Source organism: Haliaeetus albicilla, chromosome 19, assembly GCF_947461875.1.
Source record: "Haliaeetus albicilla chromosome 19, bHalAlb1.1, whole genome shotgun sequence".
In the NCBI taxonomy this organism is placed as follows: domain Eukaryota; kingdom Metazoa; phylum Chordata; class Aves; order Accipitriformes; family Accipitridae; genus Haliaeetus; species Haliaeetus albicilla.
Window position 1 is genome coordinate 21,712,051 of NC_091501.1, and position 19,574 is coordinate 21,731,624.

The 19,574-nt window shown below is 48.6% G+C and overlaps 2 protein-coding genes across 2 annotated transcripts; one reads left to right on the forward strand and one right to left on the reverse strand.

The window, feature by feature from the left end:
- The first annotated feature begins 330 nt into the window (after positions 1-330).
- LOC138690015 (histone H2A-like) lies at positions 331-1,201 on the forward strand. Its single transcript, XM_069807029.1, has one exon. The coding sequence runs from the start codon at positions 614-616 to the stop codon at positions 1,103-1,105; it is 492 nt and encodes a 163-aa protein (XP_069663130.1). The 5' UTR covers positions 331-613; the 3' UTR covers positions 1,106-1,201.
- Positions 1,202-6,075: 4,874 nt separating this feature from the next.
- Positions 6,076-7,469, reverse strand: LOC138690016 (histone H2A-like). Its single transcript, XM_069807030.1, has one exon. The coding sequence runs from the start codon at positions 7,080-7,082 to the stop codon at positions 6,591-6,593; it is 492 nt and encodes a 163-aa protein (XP_069663131.1). The 5' UTR covers positions 7,083-7,469; the 3' UTR covers positions 6,076-6,590.
- Positions 7,470-19,574: the final 12,105 nt, after the last annotated feature.

The window sequence follows — 19,574 nt, forward strand, 5'->3', positions numbered from 1 at the left end:
GCTGAAGGGAGAGGAGGAGAGCCAGGCAGGAGAGAGGAGAGGAGAGGAGAGGAGAGGGGAGGGGAGGGGAAGGGAGGAGAAGAGAGGAGAGGAGAGGAGAGGAGAGGAGAGGAGAGGAGAGGAGAGGAGAGGAGAGGAGAGGAGAGGAGAGGAGAGGAGAGGAGAGGAGAGGAGAGGAGAGAGGAGAGGAGAGCGCTCAGCCTCGGAGCGGCTCCCGCCCGCCACGCCAAGCTCCGGGAAAGCCTCCGCCACGGAAAGCGGGAGCAGAGCTGGGGAGCAGAGCTGCTCCCGGAGCTCACCTGCAAAGGGCGGAGCCAGCGGGGGTGACGTCACAAGCAGAGAGGTGAGGTCATAGGGGAAGGAACTCCTCTCCCCTCGCCGCGCGAGAGGGGGCTTGAGCCTGCGCCCGTCTTCCGAGGGGCTCGGCCGAAGCGAGGTCGGTCCCGGCCGCCCTGCCCCGACGAGGCTCGGCCAGGCCGGGCGCAGGCGACGCGAGCCCAGAGACGGGGACGCCAGCGAGGGCCGGCGGAGGAAAGCGAGGACGGGCGGGCAAGGCGGGCAGGGCTCGGGAAGGCGCAGCGCCGAGAGACCCGTGGGAGCGAGGGTGGGCAGCATGGCCGGAGCAGAGGAGGGCTGCACGGCGCCCGAGCGGGAGACGGAGCCCGAAGCGGCGTGTGCCGGGGGCCTCTCCGAAGGCGGCGAAGCAAAGGCCAAAAAGAGCCGCTGCTCCCGCTCCTCCCGGGCCGGGCTGCTCTTCCCGGTGAGCCGCGTAGACAGGCAGCTGCGCAGAGGCCGCTTTGCGGAGCGCTTGGGAGCCAGGGCCCCCGTCTACCTGGCTGCGGTGCTGCAGTGGGTGACGCACAAGACCATGGACGCGGCCGGCAAGATTTCCAAGAAGAGCAAGCAGCAGCGCATTTCGCCGTCGCACTTGCAGGCGGCGGCGCGAAAGAGCTCTCTGCTCAAGCAGCTCCTGCGAGGCGGCGTGCCCAGGCGCGGCCGCAGGGCTGTCCCCCGAAGCCGGCGTGTGGCCTCGCCGCCCAAAAAGGAGACGACCAGGAGCAAGAAGAGAGGCCCCAGGCCAAGGGCCGCTGCTGCTGGCGAGTGAGAAGAAGGCAGAAGCTCTTGCCCCGCGCTGGCGAGGCAAGGGCTGTCACGTTTGCAAGGCTCTTGCCAGATCCGGCACGATGGTCTAAGGGTACAATAAAAGCTTTTGCAACGCCACGTGGGACTTTGGGCCTTTTCTGCTGCGTGTTGGACTAGCGTCTGCTGGCTGGCCAAGGGCACGCGGCTGGACGCAGGCAGAAAGCTCTGCGCAGGGCGGCTGTAGCGCAGCCCTTGCTGAGGAGAGCGGCAACCTGCCTGGAGGGCAACTGGCCCTGACGGGCAGCACCTGCCTCCAGCTCAGGTTGTCCTTGACAATATGTCTCCCTTTGGCCAGAAAATATGAGCCTGTTCTCCATCCTGCTGTCAAGTTCCCCTGGACTCCCTATGGCTGACCCAAGCCAATCACACAAGATGCGGGCGCCTTTCTTTCCAGACATTCCTTCAAATCACAAGGCACAAGTGCCATCACAGGCCAGGACTGCAGAAGCCTCACCTTTCACAGCTTAACAAAGGCCAGGTCCACAAGGGCATCTAAGCACATAAATTGCAGCTAATTTTTGGTATGCTGTGCAATCCGGTGCTTTTTCACCTTCTCCACCTCTCCACAGTCAATTGCAGTTTTCTCAGCAGCAATCTTTGTTTGTTTTGGTCCTTGGGGACAACCTCTGGGGTTTGGGGAGAGATTTCACAGTGGGTATCCAACAGGAGTCATTTCATCCCTCAGACAGTAAGGGAAGCACATCTGAAAAGCACAACAGGAAAGGGAGGAACAGGTGACCATGGCTTTTCCAGGGAGCAGCTGTAGATGAAGAAGGGGATGGAAGAACACAGGAGGAATTGGCTGAGATGGGAACTGAACCTGAGCTAAGTAAAGGGTGAAATCCCAACTTTTACCTGACAGCAATCAGGCAACAAATGCTACAGCAGCAGCGGTGGCTGTGCCTGACCTGCCATGCAGGCAATACGCTGCCAGAGCCTGAACCGAGCGTGTGGGTCTCTCAGCCCTGCTCAGTGCCTTGGGGAATGGAGCCAGCGGGCCGAGGCTCTGCCTGCCCAAACGGCACAGGGAAGGGTCCCATGGTGCCCGGAAAGGAGCCACACAAGGCATCATTAAGGAGTCAGCATTTCAATGATAACAAGTCTAACGAGGCTTCTGCAAGTGGCATGGGTCATTCCCAGTGTCATTGTTGTGGTGTGTCACAGGCCACAGAGGGGGTTGTTAAAAGTTAAGAGTTCTTCTTTTGCAAAGCACTTATATGTCTGCTGGCGATGATGTTAGGGACTGGCTGCGCAGGGCCGCCGGACAATACTTGGTGAAGCCCCTGGGGCTGTAAGCAAAGGCAGTGCAACAACAGACAGTTCCTCCCCTAAAGCAAGGACAGATGATGACCTCTGCTTCTCAGCCTTCCTTGGCCACAGGCAGCCAGCACCACCCCATCTGCAGCTCTCCCCTTCTGCCACAGCAGAAGGCTCCAGGCTTTACCTGTGACTCCCACCTGCCTACCCACCCAGGGACCCTCAGCAGGCTTGTACCGCCTGTGCATAGGGGCAACGCACCTCATCATCACTTGCCTTGTCCTCTCGCATGTCCATAACAAATTAACTCTTCTTCTGTTTGCAGGCACTCACACAAATGCATCTACACATTTATTTTAATGGCAGCTTGTCAGGAATAAAAGCTCAGCTTGTGCTGGTGTTCTGCTGAACCTGAAAATTTGTTACTGTGGTTGGAATTGCTAAACCGCTATCAGGATCAAGAAAGCAGGGTCACCCTTTCGGAGAGAACACCACTGCCACATTTCTTTTCTTTATGCATGAAAGGTGTAACACTGAGGGCTTTTGCCAGTCACTACCTTTAGCTCTTCCTCTGTCTTGGCCCAGCAAATATAGGACTTTGTCCTCTCTCACTTTCCCATGGTGCCTCTGATAATTCTCTGTATAGCTCCAGAATCCCCTTTTGTCCAAAACATTGAATCTGCAACTGTGAGCCATTGCTGAACGCTTTCCCTCTCTGCACTCATTTCCTTTCTTCCTTTGCATTCATTTTCTCTCCTTTCACATGCCTTAAAGGCTCTGAAAATGCCTGATGCCATTTATAGCAGGTCTGAACGTGCCCCTCTGAGACCCTCTGCTCTGTCAAAGCTTCCCTGTCCCCACATTCCCCGTTAACTGCCCAGTCCACTGTTACAGGTTCTCCCACAGAGCCCCATGGAGTGGAAACAACCCCACGCATTTGGAGATGCCTGCTTCCTCCCATCACTTCCATGCTTGAGAAAGAGCGCTGTTCTCACATCACACAGAATGGGGACCAGCTTGCAGAGAGGACTGGAAGCCACTGAGTCAACAGGGCCATTAGCAGAGGCATTGTAAGCAGCGACAAGGCCTGGACTTCAAAGGTCTCAGAGTCAGCATCTGTTCTTCCCTCTTCCACTCCAGTCTTGCCCCATAGCTTGACAGCAGGATGGAGAACAGGCTCATATTTTCTGTCCAAAGGGAGACATATTATCAAGGACTTAAGCTCAGGAGGGCTTAAGGTCACAGATAATTTCAAAAGCAAAATGTGGTTAAAGATAAACTTCCTCGTAGTGATCCCTGTCACTTATCCTAATGAGTCAGGGCTCGGTTGTGCAGCAGTCTTTAAAAAGGAATGGGCAAAATCTTGAGGGATGCTTGGAGTTGTCAGCAAAGTGCATGCTCTGAGTGAGTTATTCTAATGTGGTTTGTGATGTGGCTAGAAAGAAGGTGATTTTAGCAGGGCTTGGATGCATGTGTGCAGGAAAGGAGAACATGAGATTCAAACAGCACGTTCTCAGATGGGAAAGAGGTACTTACACGAGCTTCGAGTGACTTGGTGTTTGCTTCTAATCCTGCTGAATCTGACCAGTGAGGAAGGACTTGAGGGACAGAAGTGGAAGTAAGCTTCAGGCATGAGCAGAAAAAGACCCAAATGTTGTAGGTACCATGCTAATCCCCTACTCCTCAGTACATCACAATGGTCTTTTCATCTCCCTTACCAGCTCAAAGCAGTAAGCAATGTAGCTGGCAATGAGTGGTGGCTGCATGTCAGCTTTTAGTAATGAAATTTCTCCTATTATGGATTATCATAGGATTATCCAGATTGACAGCCAGCATTATTCCAAACTGAATTGTACCCTGCTTTTTCAGTGCGAAAGTACAAAAAAAGCCACCTACCTAAAGGGAAGAGCCCATTCATACCAGAGTTTCAAGGAGCATCCTTCACCTCACCCATGTGCACAACATCTGCCCAGGCCTTTCTGAAGGGCCAAGTGCACATCCTTGCTCCTCAGGCGACATGTGGCTGGGTGCACGTGTATGGCAAGGTCTGTGTGTGTGAATGTCTGAAACCGAATCCTGAGCTGTCAAGCAGAAGCCTGCTTCTTGCTGCCTGCAACCATTGTGGGCTGGTTGTAAATTTGGGTAACACCTGGGATAAGCAAAAGTGGCATGTCCCGAATCCTACAGTTAATAAAGAGCTAGGAGACAGAACCGTTAATTAGGAGGCTGATCAAGCATTGTACTGCTCACATAGACAACTTAGATTGGGAAAACTGGAGGCATGGGGTTCCAGAAAGAAGAGGTGGTGGGAAAAAGCAGGGTTCCCAGAAAGAAGAAGGGATCTTGAAAAGAAGAAGGGGACCCAGGAAGGAAAAGGTGAAGATCCTGGCTGGAGGAATTATCCTGGAAGTGGTGGAAGATGTTGGGGACCAGAGAGCTGCATGGAGACAAGTGCCAGGGGATGCCCAGGGACCTTGACCAGCACCCTCCGAAACTGGTAACGGCGAGCAGCATCTGTTCTTCCCTCCTCCACTCCAGTCTTGCCCCATAGCTAGAAAAAATACCTTGCAATTAAACTAACGTGGATTATGGTTCCTTTTATTCCCAGAAATTCTAGTGCGGTTATTTAACACACCACAGTATGGGTCAAACTTAAGGACATGCTCTTCTCTATCTCTTTCTCATGCCAGGTTATCTTGTGTCACACACCTCCACACCAGGAAAGGAGAGAACCAAACTACTGTGAGAGAGGTTATTCTTGGCCTATTTTCAGATTTCCAGGTGTGGGGTGCTTTTTTTAATCTTTGATTGCCCTCATATACTGGAAATATTTTAAAAATCCTAGCACTGCAGCAGGTGACTGTGTTGCATTTGGAGCACTGATTATTAGTCAGGAATACCTGCTCATTTTATAAATTCCCCGGAGTATTGGTATTTATATCGGTATCATTTATATCAGCAACAAGAAATTTGTGGTACCACTGAGGTAATTTCCCAGGTGTCTTAGGGATGTGTTGATGTGCTACGTATTGTCTCTGAGGCTTAAAGACAAGGGGAGGTGGATGTGTGTCTCCTCTTGTCTCCACTGGAAACCACTTCTGAAAGGCGTTAGTAGCACAAGGTGGAGAGAAGAGTGCGTGTTCTTTGAGCCCAAGCATTTCATGCCTTGAGTTTCTATGAAATCCTGCAAAGTCACCTGTTTGTAGCAGGTTTGAGTGGAATGCATTTGCTGATGGAAACCAGACAACACACTTCCCTACGGCACATGTGCCCTTCCTTTCTCTTCCTTCTCCCCCCATGGAGTTCCAGGGAAAACTGACTTCAGCCTAGACTTCTTATAGGATACATACTGAACATCCAGAAGAACTTGCAGGGTGGCAATAAACAGGAAAAGTGGGGGAAAATGAACAACAGTCACTGTCAGAAAGCGGCTTTTCCTGCCTTCCCAGGGTCCCGAGTGGGGATGTGCCCGATGGGAAGATCCCACAGGAGGGCTTGTCCTTGCATGCTTCACCTGGAAGAAAGGCGGGCGGTGTGCTGAGGCCGGACCAGGAACCCGAGGGCTCTCCGAGAGCCACGGAAAGAAAGGTATGGAAGACACTGGCTGCTGGGCTTTGCATGGGCAGGCAGCTGTGGGGACTGGGGTGCTGGCTGCGATGAGCCCAAGCGCTTTCCTGCCCTCCCCACCCAGGAAGGGCAAACGCAGCTGGACCGCGGGGCACTTGCTGTCTCTCCAACGTTGTCCCTCGGGACGGTGCAGGAGGAACCTCCGGGAGACTTTGCTCCTCCAGAAACATTCACCCTCACCCTGTCCCTCACAGCCTGCACCCACCCTTTGGGAAGGCAGCTCCCTTCTTCCCTCCTCAGCAGCTTTCAGACCAAGTACAAACCTGAGCTGGAGGCAGGTGCTGCCCGTCAGGGCCAGTTGCCCTCCAGGCAGGTTGCCGCTCTCCTCAGCAAGGGCTGCGCTACAGCCGCCCTGCGCAGAGCTTTCTGCCTGCGTCCAGCCGCGTGCCCTTGGCCAGCCAGCAGACGCTAGTCCAACACGCAGCAGAAAAGGCCCAAAGTCCCACGTGGCGTTGCAAAAGCTTTTATTGTACCCTTAGACCATCGTGCCGGATCTGGCAAGAGCCTTGCAAACGTGACAGCCCTTGCCTCGCCAGCGCGGGGCAAGAGCTTCTGCCTTCTTCTCACTCGCCAGCAGCAGCGGCCCTTGGCCTGGGGCCTCTCTTCTTGCTCCTGGTCGTCTCCTTTTTGGGCGGCGAGGCCACACGCCGGCTTCGGGGGACAGCCCTGCGGCCGCGCCTGGGCACGCCGCCTCGCAGGAGCTGCTTGAGCAGAGAGCTCTTTCGCGCCGCCGCCTGCAAGTGCGACGGCGAAATGCGCTGCTGCTTGCTCTTCTTGGAAATCTTGCCGGCCGCGTCCATGGTCTTGTGCGTCACCCACTGCAGCACCGCAGCCAGGTAGACGGGGGCCCTGGCTCCCAAGCGCTCCGCAAAGCGGCCTCTGCGCAGCTGCCTGTCTACGCGGCTCACCGGGAAGAGCAGCCCGGCCCGGGAGGAGCGGGAGCAGCGGCTCTTTTTGGCCTTTGCTTCGCCGCCTTCGGAGAGGCCCCCGGCACACGCCGCTTCGGGCTCCGTCTCCCGCTCGGGCGCCGTGCAGCCCTCCTCTGCTCCGGCCATGCTGCCCACCCTCGCTCCCACGGGTCTCTCGGCGCTGCGCCTTCCCGAGCCCTGCCCGCCTTGCCCGCCCGTCCTCGCTTTCCTCCGCCGGCCCTCGCTGGCGTCCCCGTCTCTGGGCTCGCGTCGCCTGCGCCCGGCCTGGCCGAGCCTCGTCGGGGCAGGGCGGCCGGGACCGACCTCGCTTCGGCCGAGCCCCTCGGAAGACGGGCGCAGGCTCAAGCCCCCTCTCGCGCGGCGAGGGGAGAGGAGTTCCTTCCCCTATGACCTCACCTCTCTGCTTGTGACGTCACCCCCGCTGGCTCCGCCCTTTGCAGGTGAGCTCCGGGAGCAGCTCTGCTCCCCAGCTCTGCTCCCGCTTTCCGTGGCGGAGGCTTTCCCGGCGCTTGGCGTGGCGGGCGGGAGCCGCTCCGAGGCCGAGCGCTCTCCTCTCCCGTCAGCCCTCACCTCTCCCCCTCCGACCCAAATCCCCGTCGCCGCTCCTTGGGAGAGGGCCGCCTTCCTCATTTCGGGGGATCCCGGAGCCGTGGGCTGCCCAGACGGGGGTCCCGTTGGGTCCTGGCTGTCAAGGCCTATCGTCCCCGAAGGGTCATGAGTAGAGACGTATTAAGCCGTGACAAAACCTGAGGTTTGAAAGTTTTAGTGACAGCAACTGTTCTCCCCTCCTCCATTCCAGTCTTGCCCCATAGCTGGAAAAGAAACCCACAACAATATTTGTGCCAGGTGTGTGAGAGAAAAATGCAGGGACTCCCCATGCAAATTAAGTTTCATCAGGTCATTGACATTGTGTCTGAGAATTTGCACTTACATGATACAAATTTTCAAAGATCCATGATGAAGGATGTTTAAAACCAAACCTTTGAGTAAAGGGAGAAATACCTTTTTTTTCCCCAGAAGGTAGCAGCCTCGGTTTTGTTCTTATTCCCTTTGATTTTCCTGCAAGCGTCCTCATTTTTATCTTTGTATGTAGACCTTCATGTCACAAGGTTATTGGGTACATGGCTTAAACTCGTCTGGAGTCTTAGTTGGGCAGCAAGTAAGAAGCTACAGTAATTTGTTATTACTATTATTACTCTTAGAGTTATTCTCATGTGAAAGACTCTTTGAAAGTGTGAAATATTTTCAGTCCTTGTAACATTTCAAGGTATAATGGTGTATTTAGGAAAAGATCAGCTTTTCCAATGGATTAAGCTGTGATACTATTATTTCATTCCTTTGTCTTATGATCATTCTTTCCAGCAGAACTTTTTTGCATAAATGAGAAAAGGAAATAAAATCCTCACAACAGAATTATCCCTGCTCAAATTTTCCAGTTTTCTGGGTGCGCAGCTTGTGCTCTTCCTAGTGTTTTCCATTGTATACCGGCTTACATTTGCCAGAAATGTCACCATTATCGTAATAATAAGGATTGACTATCGTAATAATAAGGATGACTCTCCCATTTATTTCTTTCCCTCTGTTCCTTCACTTTCCTAGATCTGTTATTAATTAGTCATTGTCCATAGCGTGTTGGCAAATTTCTGAAAAGAAATCAAGAAAATTTCATTTATTGCTTGTCTTATGCAATTTTTTTTTCCTTTGGTTCTTCATGCTCAGTTTGTTTCCTCCTAGTAGCAATGGTTTATGATTGCTGCTTTGCAATAGGTAAGCCTTCAAATCCATTCTCATGAACCCCAAAGCCCGTACTTATCTGGTGGCCTTTTCAGCACTAATAGAGTTTGTGCTGTCTCTAAGAGAGACATTTTCCATATTTAACTTAAGTTTCTATGGCCATAAGATTAACCTCTTCTTTTGTGATATGGCACTTGTGATTATATGGCTTGCATAACAGCAATGGAACTGAATTTTCCATGTTCAGTCTTAGCATGTTGGTTATATTTGGCTCATTCCTATTGACACTGCTTTCTTATGGCTTCATTGTAAAGAAAATTCCCTCTACTGAAGAGAAGCAAAAAGCTTTTCCTAAGTGCTTTTCTCATCTTGTTGTGGTTGCTGTGCACTTCAGGTGTGTCTCCATGATATATTTCAGGCCCAAATCCAGATCCATCCTGGATGAAGACACTTTTCTTTCTGTGAAATATACTGTAATGACTCCCTTGTTAAACCCTGTAGATTATAACCTGAACAAACAAGAACATGCGGCTGACCCTTAGGAAGACTCTTGGCAGAAAATAGTTTACTGAGAGCACATTCAGGGCTCAGTTAGAAAGCTAATTTAACCCCTTGAGAACTCCTGACTCAATCCAGCAGCTAACAGCATCATGGAAAGAAAAGGCTGTGATATCAACTGCATCATGGGAGAATCTTGCCTAGTCAGTGTGTTCTGCAAATTAAGTGCTTCTCAGGAATCATTCTCATGCAAGAAAACCTTCAGTGAACAGAGACTGGTAGAAACATGACTTCAGAAATACATACAGGACAGCAGCATTTGCTCTTTCCTAGGCAACTGCTTGAACACACTCTTAGGTTACTTTCCAGCGGGCCATTTTTCTCCCTCCTAGAGTGTAGTCTTGCTAGGACATCCACCTCCTTATGGTTGTTTTTAGGAAGTGATTAGGAGGATGCCAGTACTATCAGGCCTGCAACAGGCATCAGTATGGTGATAGCACTATGTTTGATCTCTCTGTCTCAGATATTCCCCTGCTAACCACTGAAAGCATCCTGCTCTCTCCAAACCTTCCTGACTGCAGAAGTTGTTTTGATATGTGTTCTATACTCAGAACCACATTTGCTTTATGGTCCTGATTAAGTTGTGGTAATCAAGGGAAAGGATACCCAGCAGGTACTCTGGGACAGCCCAGATCATGACTTGCATACTTTATTATCCCATTCCTTGTCCCTCCACTGCAATCTCCTCCCATATAAACAACCTGCCCCCTTTTTCTCACTTATCCCAGTTTTGCTACACCTGCTACCTAATTTGAGATTTATGATACTGTTATCTAGGCAATTTTGGCCCTAAATGGTATTACTCCTAACTATGGCTGGCCTTGCAAAATTCTTGCCACCAATACCTCCCTCCAATTATCTGTGAAGTGCAATGATTTCTCACATAAACTTGTCCTTTAACCACCTGAAAAATCCAGCCATTCTTCATGGTGCTGTCTGTAACTTTTGTCAACCTCTCACGCTGTTACTTGCCACATTGGGCAATTTCTCATGCCATGCCCAGTAGTTTCCTATGCCTTCGTTGGTCAGTTAAACCTCAGGGCAGGGCCCAGTCAGAAGTCTACATGTGCCTGCAGCCCTAGCAGTTGCCATCAGGGTATTTCAAACACAAACACAGCCCCAAAGAACCACTCTTTGAGGCAACACAGCTCCAGGGCTGAGAGTTCACCACATCTGCAACCTGAGGAGGCAGCAGAGGGAAGGGTTTCTTAGCCTCCTCCCAAACCAGTGTGACAGAATTCTTCCTGATTTCTTCCTGAAAACTGGATTTCTCTGTTTCTCCATTGCACAAATTCTGCTGGTTTTGGTGTTCTCCTTCATATACTTGTCTGCTCTCACTAGCAATATCTGTATAGTGGTGATAATAAGGGTTGATTGTTCTCTCCATTTCTCCATGTACTTCCCCTCTACTGTCTCCTTCTCAAAGACATAGTATACCTTTGTCATTGTCCCCAGCATACTAGTAAATCTGGTAAGAAAGCAAAAGGTCCTTTCCTTCATGGGACATGCTATCCAGATGTGGTTTTTTCCTTGGCTTTTGATGCATCAATTGCATGCTCATAGCATCAATGGGATAGGATCGTTATGCTTCAGTCTGTAGGCCCTTGCAATTACCATGTCAACATAAGCCACAGGTTCTGCCTTCTGCTGGCAACTTTTCAGCATGGACTGGATTTCTGTTCTCAGTAAACATGCATGTTCTTAGAGACATGCGTTATTTATCTTTCTGCAAGTAGAATAAAACAAACCACTTCCTCTATGATCTGGCACCACTTCTTAAGCTTGTATGTGCCAGGAACTGTCTAGTTGAAATGGTAATTTTTATCATTTGTGTTTTGGCTGCATTTTGCTCCTGCTGCTTGATTCTGCTCTCTTCTAATTCTCAACACCATCCAGAATATCTCTTCCACTGAGAGAAGGTGGAAAGCCTTCTCCATTTGTGCATCTCACTTTACTGTGGTTATTAAGTACTTTGGATGTGCCTCCATCATCTACTTGCAGCCCAAATCCAGGGTACATCCTGAATGAGGATGTTCCAGTTTCTATTGCCTACACAGTGGTAATTACCCTACTGACACCATTGGTTTACAGCCTGTGGAACAAGGATGTGGAAGTAGCTCTCAAAAAAAGCTTTCTTATGAAACCCAAATCATTGGAGTGCATGAGATTTATCAGGGAGTAAAGTCGAAAAATCTGTACAGATGGAAAACCTGTATTTCGGCTAGCCGAGAGGTGTGATAAAGTCTTTTTCCCAGACAAAAGGCTTGAGACAAACAAAGGAAGAAGCTGCATGGGCAGCACAGACTCACAGTGGTCTTCACAGTGTGGGTCAGAAGTAGCAGCAGGCAGCTTCCCCTCTGCAGAGTGTCTGGGGAGGGAGGGGAAGCATCGGCTCCTGCTTCCACACAGCCTGAGACACAGCAAGCGGGTAAAGCAGAGCTGTTCAGGCATGTTTAGAGGCTAATTCGTGTCTCACAGATAGGCAGCCTGCATGACTGACACACGGTGCAGCCAGGTCGGCATTGTACTACTGCTGTGTCCCCTAGGTTGGAATATAAGGCAGAGCCTCCTAGAAATGGTTAGGTTGTGTGATTAAAGGCTCATCACAAACACAAAGGAACAAGGGCAGGTGAGGACACTCCAGCAACCAGAGCAGAGCCACTGGAGCACCCTGACCCGCCTTCCCCCAGGGCTGCTTCTTATTAATCTCTGTTCCTGCCTGTTTTCCTGGGTGAGGGGCTCTCTGTTCTGTGTGCACATGTGTGTATGGAGGTCTGAGTGCCAGCCACTGGTCAGGAGCAAATGGGTTAAAAGGGGCCATGAGTCCGAGGTGCCAGCAGCCAGGGAGACTAGAGAGTGTGCCTATCGTGTGGGTGTGTGCGTGCCAGTGTGTAGTCACTAACAAATATTGAGCTGGACTAGCCATCAAGTAGGCTAAGAGATTTGGCAGCCAGGTATTGGGGCAGCTCTAAGTCTGGACTGGATATTGGAGAGGCCAGAGGGTCCGAAAGGCAGATACTGGAGGAACCAAGAGGCCCAAGGAGCTACTGGAGAGATTGGTCAGCTAATGGGAAGGCCAGTAGGTCTGGACCAGCTAATGGAGAGACCTGTTGTTTGTGTGTGTGTGAAACCTGCAGACCAGGCGATCCAGGAGCCAGTTACTGAATAGATTAAGCATCTAAGGCTGTTTACCAGAGGGATCCATAGGGTGTCTGTGCATGCATGTGTGTAGGTCTGAGTACCAACAACCAGAGTGGAACTGCAGCTCATGGGGTCTTGTCTGTCTAGGCAACAGAAACTGGGGAGACCACGGGATCCCAGGGCCAGCTACTGATTAGACTGGCTGTCTGAGATCAGCTACTGAAGGGATCCATATTTTCATATATATATATATATATAAAAATATATATGAAAATATGAAACTATTATAAATATAAATATTTTACACACACACATGTATACACACATATGTATTTCCACTAACAGGCTTTCATCCTGATCGGCTGGAGAGGGGAATAGGATGAGGCCATAGGTGCTGCTGATGTTTATGTGAGTGCTGTTTTCTGTTTGTGGTAATCTATGGCCATCTGTGCATACAGGTATGTATGTATCATGCGTGCTTGTGTTCCTATTGATCATGCATGCTCAGCTTCCCTACTGCCTGGACCTGGGGACATGGACCTGCAGCAGCCTAGCCTCTATTGGGCTGGCAGATTCAGCAACCCCAGTGTTGAAAACACACTTGATTCTGACCTGCTGCCTCTGCTGGGCCAAATTGTCAGGGAGCAGCAAGGGCCAGCTGCTCTGCAAGGGACAGGGTGCTGGGAGCTAAGAGCAGTAAAAAGGCTGGCAGAGGCGATGGCCGTGCCAGCGAGGGCTCAGTCCTGCAGTACCCAAGCAGGATAAGCATGGCAGGTCCAGAGGCAGTAACCAGGTTCAGACACTGTCCGGTGATCGTCAGACAAGTCCACAGTGATGAGGTAGGTCTGAGGTCTGGCCAGGAAGGCAGTTTGTGGGTCAGTGTCCTAGCTTGGATCAATGGGGCTCATGGCCAGGCTGAGACAGTGCAAAAGGCTGCCATGTCAATGAGAAGCCATATCTCCATTTATCCACCTGAAAGCTATGTGCTCGGCCGGCCAGGCACCCTCACCAAACTGCAGAGTAGCAAAGTGTGAGGTTTCTACCAAGAGTGGTGACCCCCTTCTCCTTTCTGTGTTCCTCAGGTCCCCCAGTGCTGCTTCTTGCTACTTCTGGTTTGCTCAAGGAGAGCACAAGGTCTCAAAAGGTTCTTGAAACCCTGCTTGGAGCTGACACTTTCCAAGATGCTCCCACTTGCATTCCCCTTATTGTAATACCCATCTGGTAATAGCTGCCAGGGCCTGCCTGCCTCAACCTAACATTAGAAAAACTAACTTTCTTTCAAATATGGTCTCATAGTCCCCATTGGGACGGTGCAAGAGGAACCTCTGGGACAGTTTGCTCTTCCAGAAACATTCACCCTCACAGCCTGCACCCATCCTTTGGGAAGGCAGCTCCCTTCTTCCCTCCTCAGCAGCTTTCAGACCAAGTACAAACCTGAGCTGGAGGCAGGTGCTGCCCGTCAGGGTCAGTTGCTCTCCAGGCAGGTTGCTGCTCTCCTCAGCAAGGGCTGCGCTACATCCACCCTGCGCAGAGCTTTATCCCCATATCCATCTGCATGGCCTTGTCCAGCCATGAGACTCTAGCCCAACATGCAGCACAAAAGGCTCTATGTCCTGGCCACAGCAATAAGATGTCGTTGACTCCTTATAGCACTCTCTAGCCAAGGTCCAAGGATGGCTGACAAGCTTGACTGACCCAAGAGGAGGGCATCCATCTTTGGTTTGGCGGGATATTTCCTGCCCACATGTCCCATCCTGCCTTCCCTCCTCCTGCCTGTCCCCCAAGGTCCAGGACAGCTGTTTGCTATGGTGTGCAGCTGGACTGCAACTTGGGGGACCCCAAAGAGGACCTTCCAGCTGGCAGAACAGGCTGCAGGAGTCCAAGAGGAAAAGAGGTTTGTTTCAGCTCTGGGGCTCAAGTGTTCAAATACCAAAACGCAGCCGGGGACCCTGAGCAATCCGTCTGCAGACTCTTCCCCGTGGGGGCAGTGCTGGGTGTCACAGTTTAAACAAAACTCTTGACGGACAGGGTGCTCTCTCCCACTGGGCGAGAGACAATTGCTGTCTCCTGACTTCCCTCTTCATGCTTTGTTGCCTAAAACCTGTGGGGCACGTCCCAGGCACAGCATGGCATTGTACCCTTAAACCATAGCACTGGATTTGGCAAGAGCCTTGCACAGGGGACAGCCCTTACCTTGCCAGTGTGGGGCAAGAGCTTCTGCTTTCTTCGCACTTGAAGGTGACACTCCTATGTGCAATCCTTCTTATGGCCAATTGTTTAATATGCCTTTTCTGAGAGGTAAGGCAACTAACCTCTTCCTGTGGTGTGTCTCTGCCTTGCGGATGGTGATGCCTGCCATGAGTTTAAGTTCAGAGTATCTTTTGACAGTCTGGAGAATACACAATGGAGAAATCTGCTGCTCTGAAATGTCCTTGTCCCTGTCTACAGTCTCATATGTCAAGTACTGGAGCACAGGAACCAGACATGCAGGGGCTCCAGCCCCAATATATGCTGCCTGTTTCCCTTTGCACAGCTGCTTGTCTTTGTGGCTCACAGAGGAGGCCAGCCCAGCCCTGGAGAAGCAGGTCATTTTGGTCCTCACTTCTTTCTCTTCCAAACAGCCTGCAAAAGGCAGTTTCATGTCCTGTCTCCTTCTCAGGCATTTTGCATGATAATACTCTGTAATCATACTTTCTTTAGCTTGTATTGATGTTTCTTTGTGGTTTTCTGTCTTTCCTGACTTTCTTTTCTGGTGTGACTGATTTGCTTAAAGTTTTTTCATTTTAGAGGGTAGCTCAGTTCTCTCTACCTGGCATTCATACGCATATGAATTGCTTTCTTTGCTTACTTTATGTCCTAGCCTTGTAAAATAGGTGTAAGCAACTCTTGGGCACTAGAGACTTCTTTTGTGATTGAGTCTGTCTTTAAATAAGGGAATATATGTCCCTTTTGACTGGGTAGATAGGAACCAATGGGAGGCTGTAGCCTTTATTACCCAAGCAGAGGAGGCAGCTGATCCTTTTACTGCGTCGTTGGCATTGACACACCCCCTGCAGTGTACTTCTTTGATTCAAAATGTTCGGGGAAGTAAAAATCTCTTATAGGTTTAGTAGGAATGTTACTAGTAACACACACTATTCTTGCATAATACAATTTTTAATTTAAAGAGTAGTGAAGGATACAGCAAGAGACACAAATGTAAGTGGCCTTTTGTGGAAGTCTGTATGAATGGATCCCATAGGTACTAGTTGTTGATGGAGAAAAAGCTACCAGAAAGCAGCAAAACAAGAAGGAGAGTATGTGCTGAGAGGTACTACGGAAAAACTTCGCAAGGACTGATAAACTCTGGAGTCCAGGAGTTCTGCTGGAGCTGCAAGACCTGGTCAGCCCAGAATGCCAACAACCTGCCAAATCTGTACCACCAGCACACACCAGCACCTACAACACGCAGAGTAACCCAGACCACTGCAGAGCAGTGGCTGCTGTTTCCAACAAAGGCTACAGGGCTGTGCATACATCTGATGAAACTCAGGGCGCCCTGAGGGACTTTTGGAACACCTGCCTAGAAGCCACCAATGTGTCAATACACCCTTTTGCTGCTGAGCGTCCCGCTGCCCTTGGCCTCACCGCTGCCGCTCCGATCGGGTAGCTATGGATGAGAGTGTGAACTGCACGAGGGGAGCAAGAGAATGTCTTTTGTGAATAACCATCTGCTTTTAGTAATAACAGCTTGGCTCTACCACTAATAACTGTTAATTAATAAAAGGAGTTCTAAATAATGTTGGCTGTGATCTTTGTCTCCCCCAAATCTTTTTTCTTTTATGAGGGAAAATGGAATTTACAACAGAAAAACTCATTTCCCAAAGAAGAGCTGTTAGTGACTACAGAAACTCATTGTTCCTCTGAGGAGTATAACATCCTGAACAAATTTATTGACTGAAAAGACTCAATGCTCAGACAACTGGAAATTTATCCTATCCTGCTGCTCTGAAACATGCGTCAAATACCACTTCTGTAGTGATTTTGTTCTTTGAACTGAATAACATAGAAGAGGTTTCTAACACAATATGACACATTATAAATACTTGTACACTAGGAGGTGTGGTAACTTGTTTGGAGAAACAAGAAGTATTGAGACGTCAAAAGGAAGTACAATTCCAGACTAAGAAGAAGCAGAAGAAAGAAAGAAAAAAGGGGAAAGAGAAGGAAAAAGAAACAAACAAAAAAAAAAACAAACCAGACCAGCATTATCTAATAGAGAAGATGTACAAGAGAAAATATCAACTGAACTAGTTAATCAACAGGCTGATCATCAGAGCTGGAAGCCCTCAAACTTTCCAACCATTAAGACCCAGTCTTTGATTGTCAGTGTTGGTTTCTCAGACTTGGGCATCATTAGAGCTGTGGCTTCAAGCTTTTAGAACCTTGGCAAGTCATAATGCAATTTGATAATTTGCAACAGGGTTACTTTAAATTGCACCAGGTTCTGATGCTAGCTGAACTGTCCACTTGAACTGAAGAGCAGCAGGAAGCATGTTCTTGCTATTCAGCAGCGTTCAGAAACACAGGGCCAGCCTTAGCAGAAAGGATTCAAACTCTCTCTTGCTACCATTGGTTCTTTTCCATGTGATAGGATAAACCAGAAATAATGGTGGCTCTATTTACTCTAATAAACTGCTCATGGGAGTGGGAACCAGAAGAGCTGAGGGCATCCTCTCCGCTCCGCCAGCTGCAGTCAGTGCCTTTGTAGAAGATGTCAGATCACACAGATCTAAACGACTCATTTCCCACTGATGTTTAGCCCCTCTTTATCTGTAAGAGGCCAACCATTTCCCCTTTCAGATGGCGTTCTGCCAAACTGAAGGAGACAAGGTTTTCAGTCATTCTCCTGGTAAGAGAGGCCTCACATTCCTGTCATCAGCACAGCCTTTTTCTGCACTCTAGTTTTGGTTTGTGTTTTCTGACCAGAGGTGCTTTAACCATAAGGGTATTCCAGATGCAGCAGAGCCTGAGCACCAGCTTGTCTCTTCTTCTGTTAGGAACACATTTCCCAAAGTTTATCATGCTCACAGGATGCAAATGGTCCATGTACATCCTGTGACCAGCTCTCACAGTTGTTTCCAGCAGATGAACTTACTGTTCCAAGCAGTCCTTTCAGCTATTAGTCTTCTAAGCTCATGACCTTCTATTCTGTGCTATTGAATTTTTCTGTTCTGTTGAGTTTTAGAAGTACTTGTGTACAGTCAGCTAGTTGATCTTATTCACTCTAGCTTGCTGGCCTGAGAATATTCCGGCAGGTCTAATCCATTTATTTCACTTCCCTAGCTCCTCTGAAGGCACATGCTGCCTCAGTTGTGGTGTATTACATGCCTAGATGAGATTTAGGGATGCAGCTAATTCTGCTATAGGTTTTCAAGTTTGAGGATTCTTTTGGTTCCCTTGTTTGCTTGTTTTTACTTTTGTAATAGTGAGTTTGTGGTTTGTTTGGGTTTTTTGTTGTTTTGATTTTTGTTTTTTTTTTTTTAAAGCACCTTATAATTGAAAGGATCCTTCCTATAACATCTGACTTTGCAGGGGTTTTTAGGAGTACAATAGCAATTCATGAAACTTATGTATGATTATCAACCTGTATTTTGGGAAAGGCCTGTTTTTCCAAAATGGAAGATGAAAGTGTATGAGCAGCTTACATGGAAGGTTGAATTATAATGGATACTCTCATCTGAAAGCTATTACAGGATTTCACTTATCTTGTCTAAGAAATTTTTGTTCTAATTTACAGCTTTAAAATATCCATAAACTAGGTTATAATCCTTTACTCTTGGGCAGACATTCTTCAGCACTCTCCTATAATAACCTTACTTATTTTTAATGTGCAAGGGTAAACAAAATCATTTAGTGTCCTCAAGTATGACAGAAACTATGTCTGACTGGTTTTACAAATAGCGCTTCTCTTCACCTATTCCAAACTGATTATATCCTTCTTAAAGTTTGGTGATCAGAACAATGCTGCAGAGTATTCTGGATGTGGTGTCACTACTGCTTTATGTACCAGCACTTAAATTTCACTACCTTTGCTCTAGATACTTCCTCTGATGTAACTGGCATGAGATCCTCACAGCCACAATATGTTCCCAGTTCCTACTCACACTCACAGAAAATATTCTTATACTTTTGTTCTTTTCTTTTCAAGTCCTTTCTGAGTCAGAAATTTCTGGCTACCCATTCCCATATATGTGGCCTTGCCATTTGCATTATTGAATTTCACCCTGGTTTCATTTTTCTGTTCCGTAAGAATTTCAGGAGAATGAACTGTAGCTGTATTTGCTTACAACAAATTAGAAACACTCTGTGTTTTAGATTCAGTCAAGAAATCTTTGTCCTGTTTACCCTCAGCACTGTCAACTAGCAAACGATGTTTCTAGCCTTCCAGATCTTCACAACACATTTCGAGATGCAGCACAACAAATTATGTATCAACTAAATAAATGGCAAGGGCTTCTTCCTCTAAGTCCAGAAGTTTGTTGGAGTCAGCTGCCTAGATCAAACAAACATTGAAATTCTCATATTTATGCCATTTTTTATACTTCAAACAGCCAGAAGTTTCCTCACTCTGTATACGGGTCAGTTAAGAAATGGAGAAGCGACAGCATTTCTCAGCCGACAAGTAGTCATACTACAATAGCATGACTATATAGGTTTTCTATTAGACCCTTATTTTACTTTCTTCATTTTAGTCCTTACCTATGGTTTCTCTTAAATGGTTGTAATTTCTGATTGTCTGGAGCAATAGCCAAATTATAATATGCAATAAATAAATAAAAAGGATATAATTGTATAGATGCTTATTTTTCTTAATGCCTCCATGAACACATTGTAGCATTCAGAGGTGCTGGGTGCTGGCTTGCCTCCTTTAAGTCAATGAAGATGCTCTGAAAGTGCAGATCTTTTAACTTGGTTAACTTGGTGCCTGAGAGAGTACAACATCCAAAACCCGAGAATTATTTTGGTGCACAAAGCTGATGGATCATTTTAGGCATTTACAAATAAACATGTTTTACCAATGACACTTCCCTAAACAAGCACACTTGTGGGGAAGAAAAAAACAAATGAAAACAAAACAAAAAAAAACCCCCAAAAAAACCCAAGCAAAAAAAAATCCCAAAACAACCAGGTCAGGTTGATTTT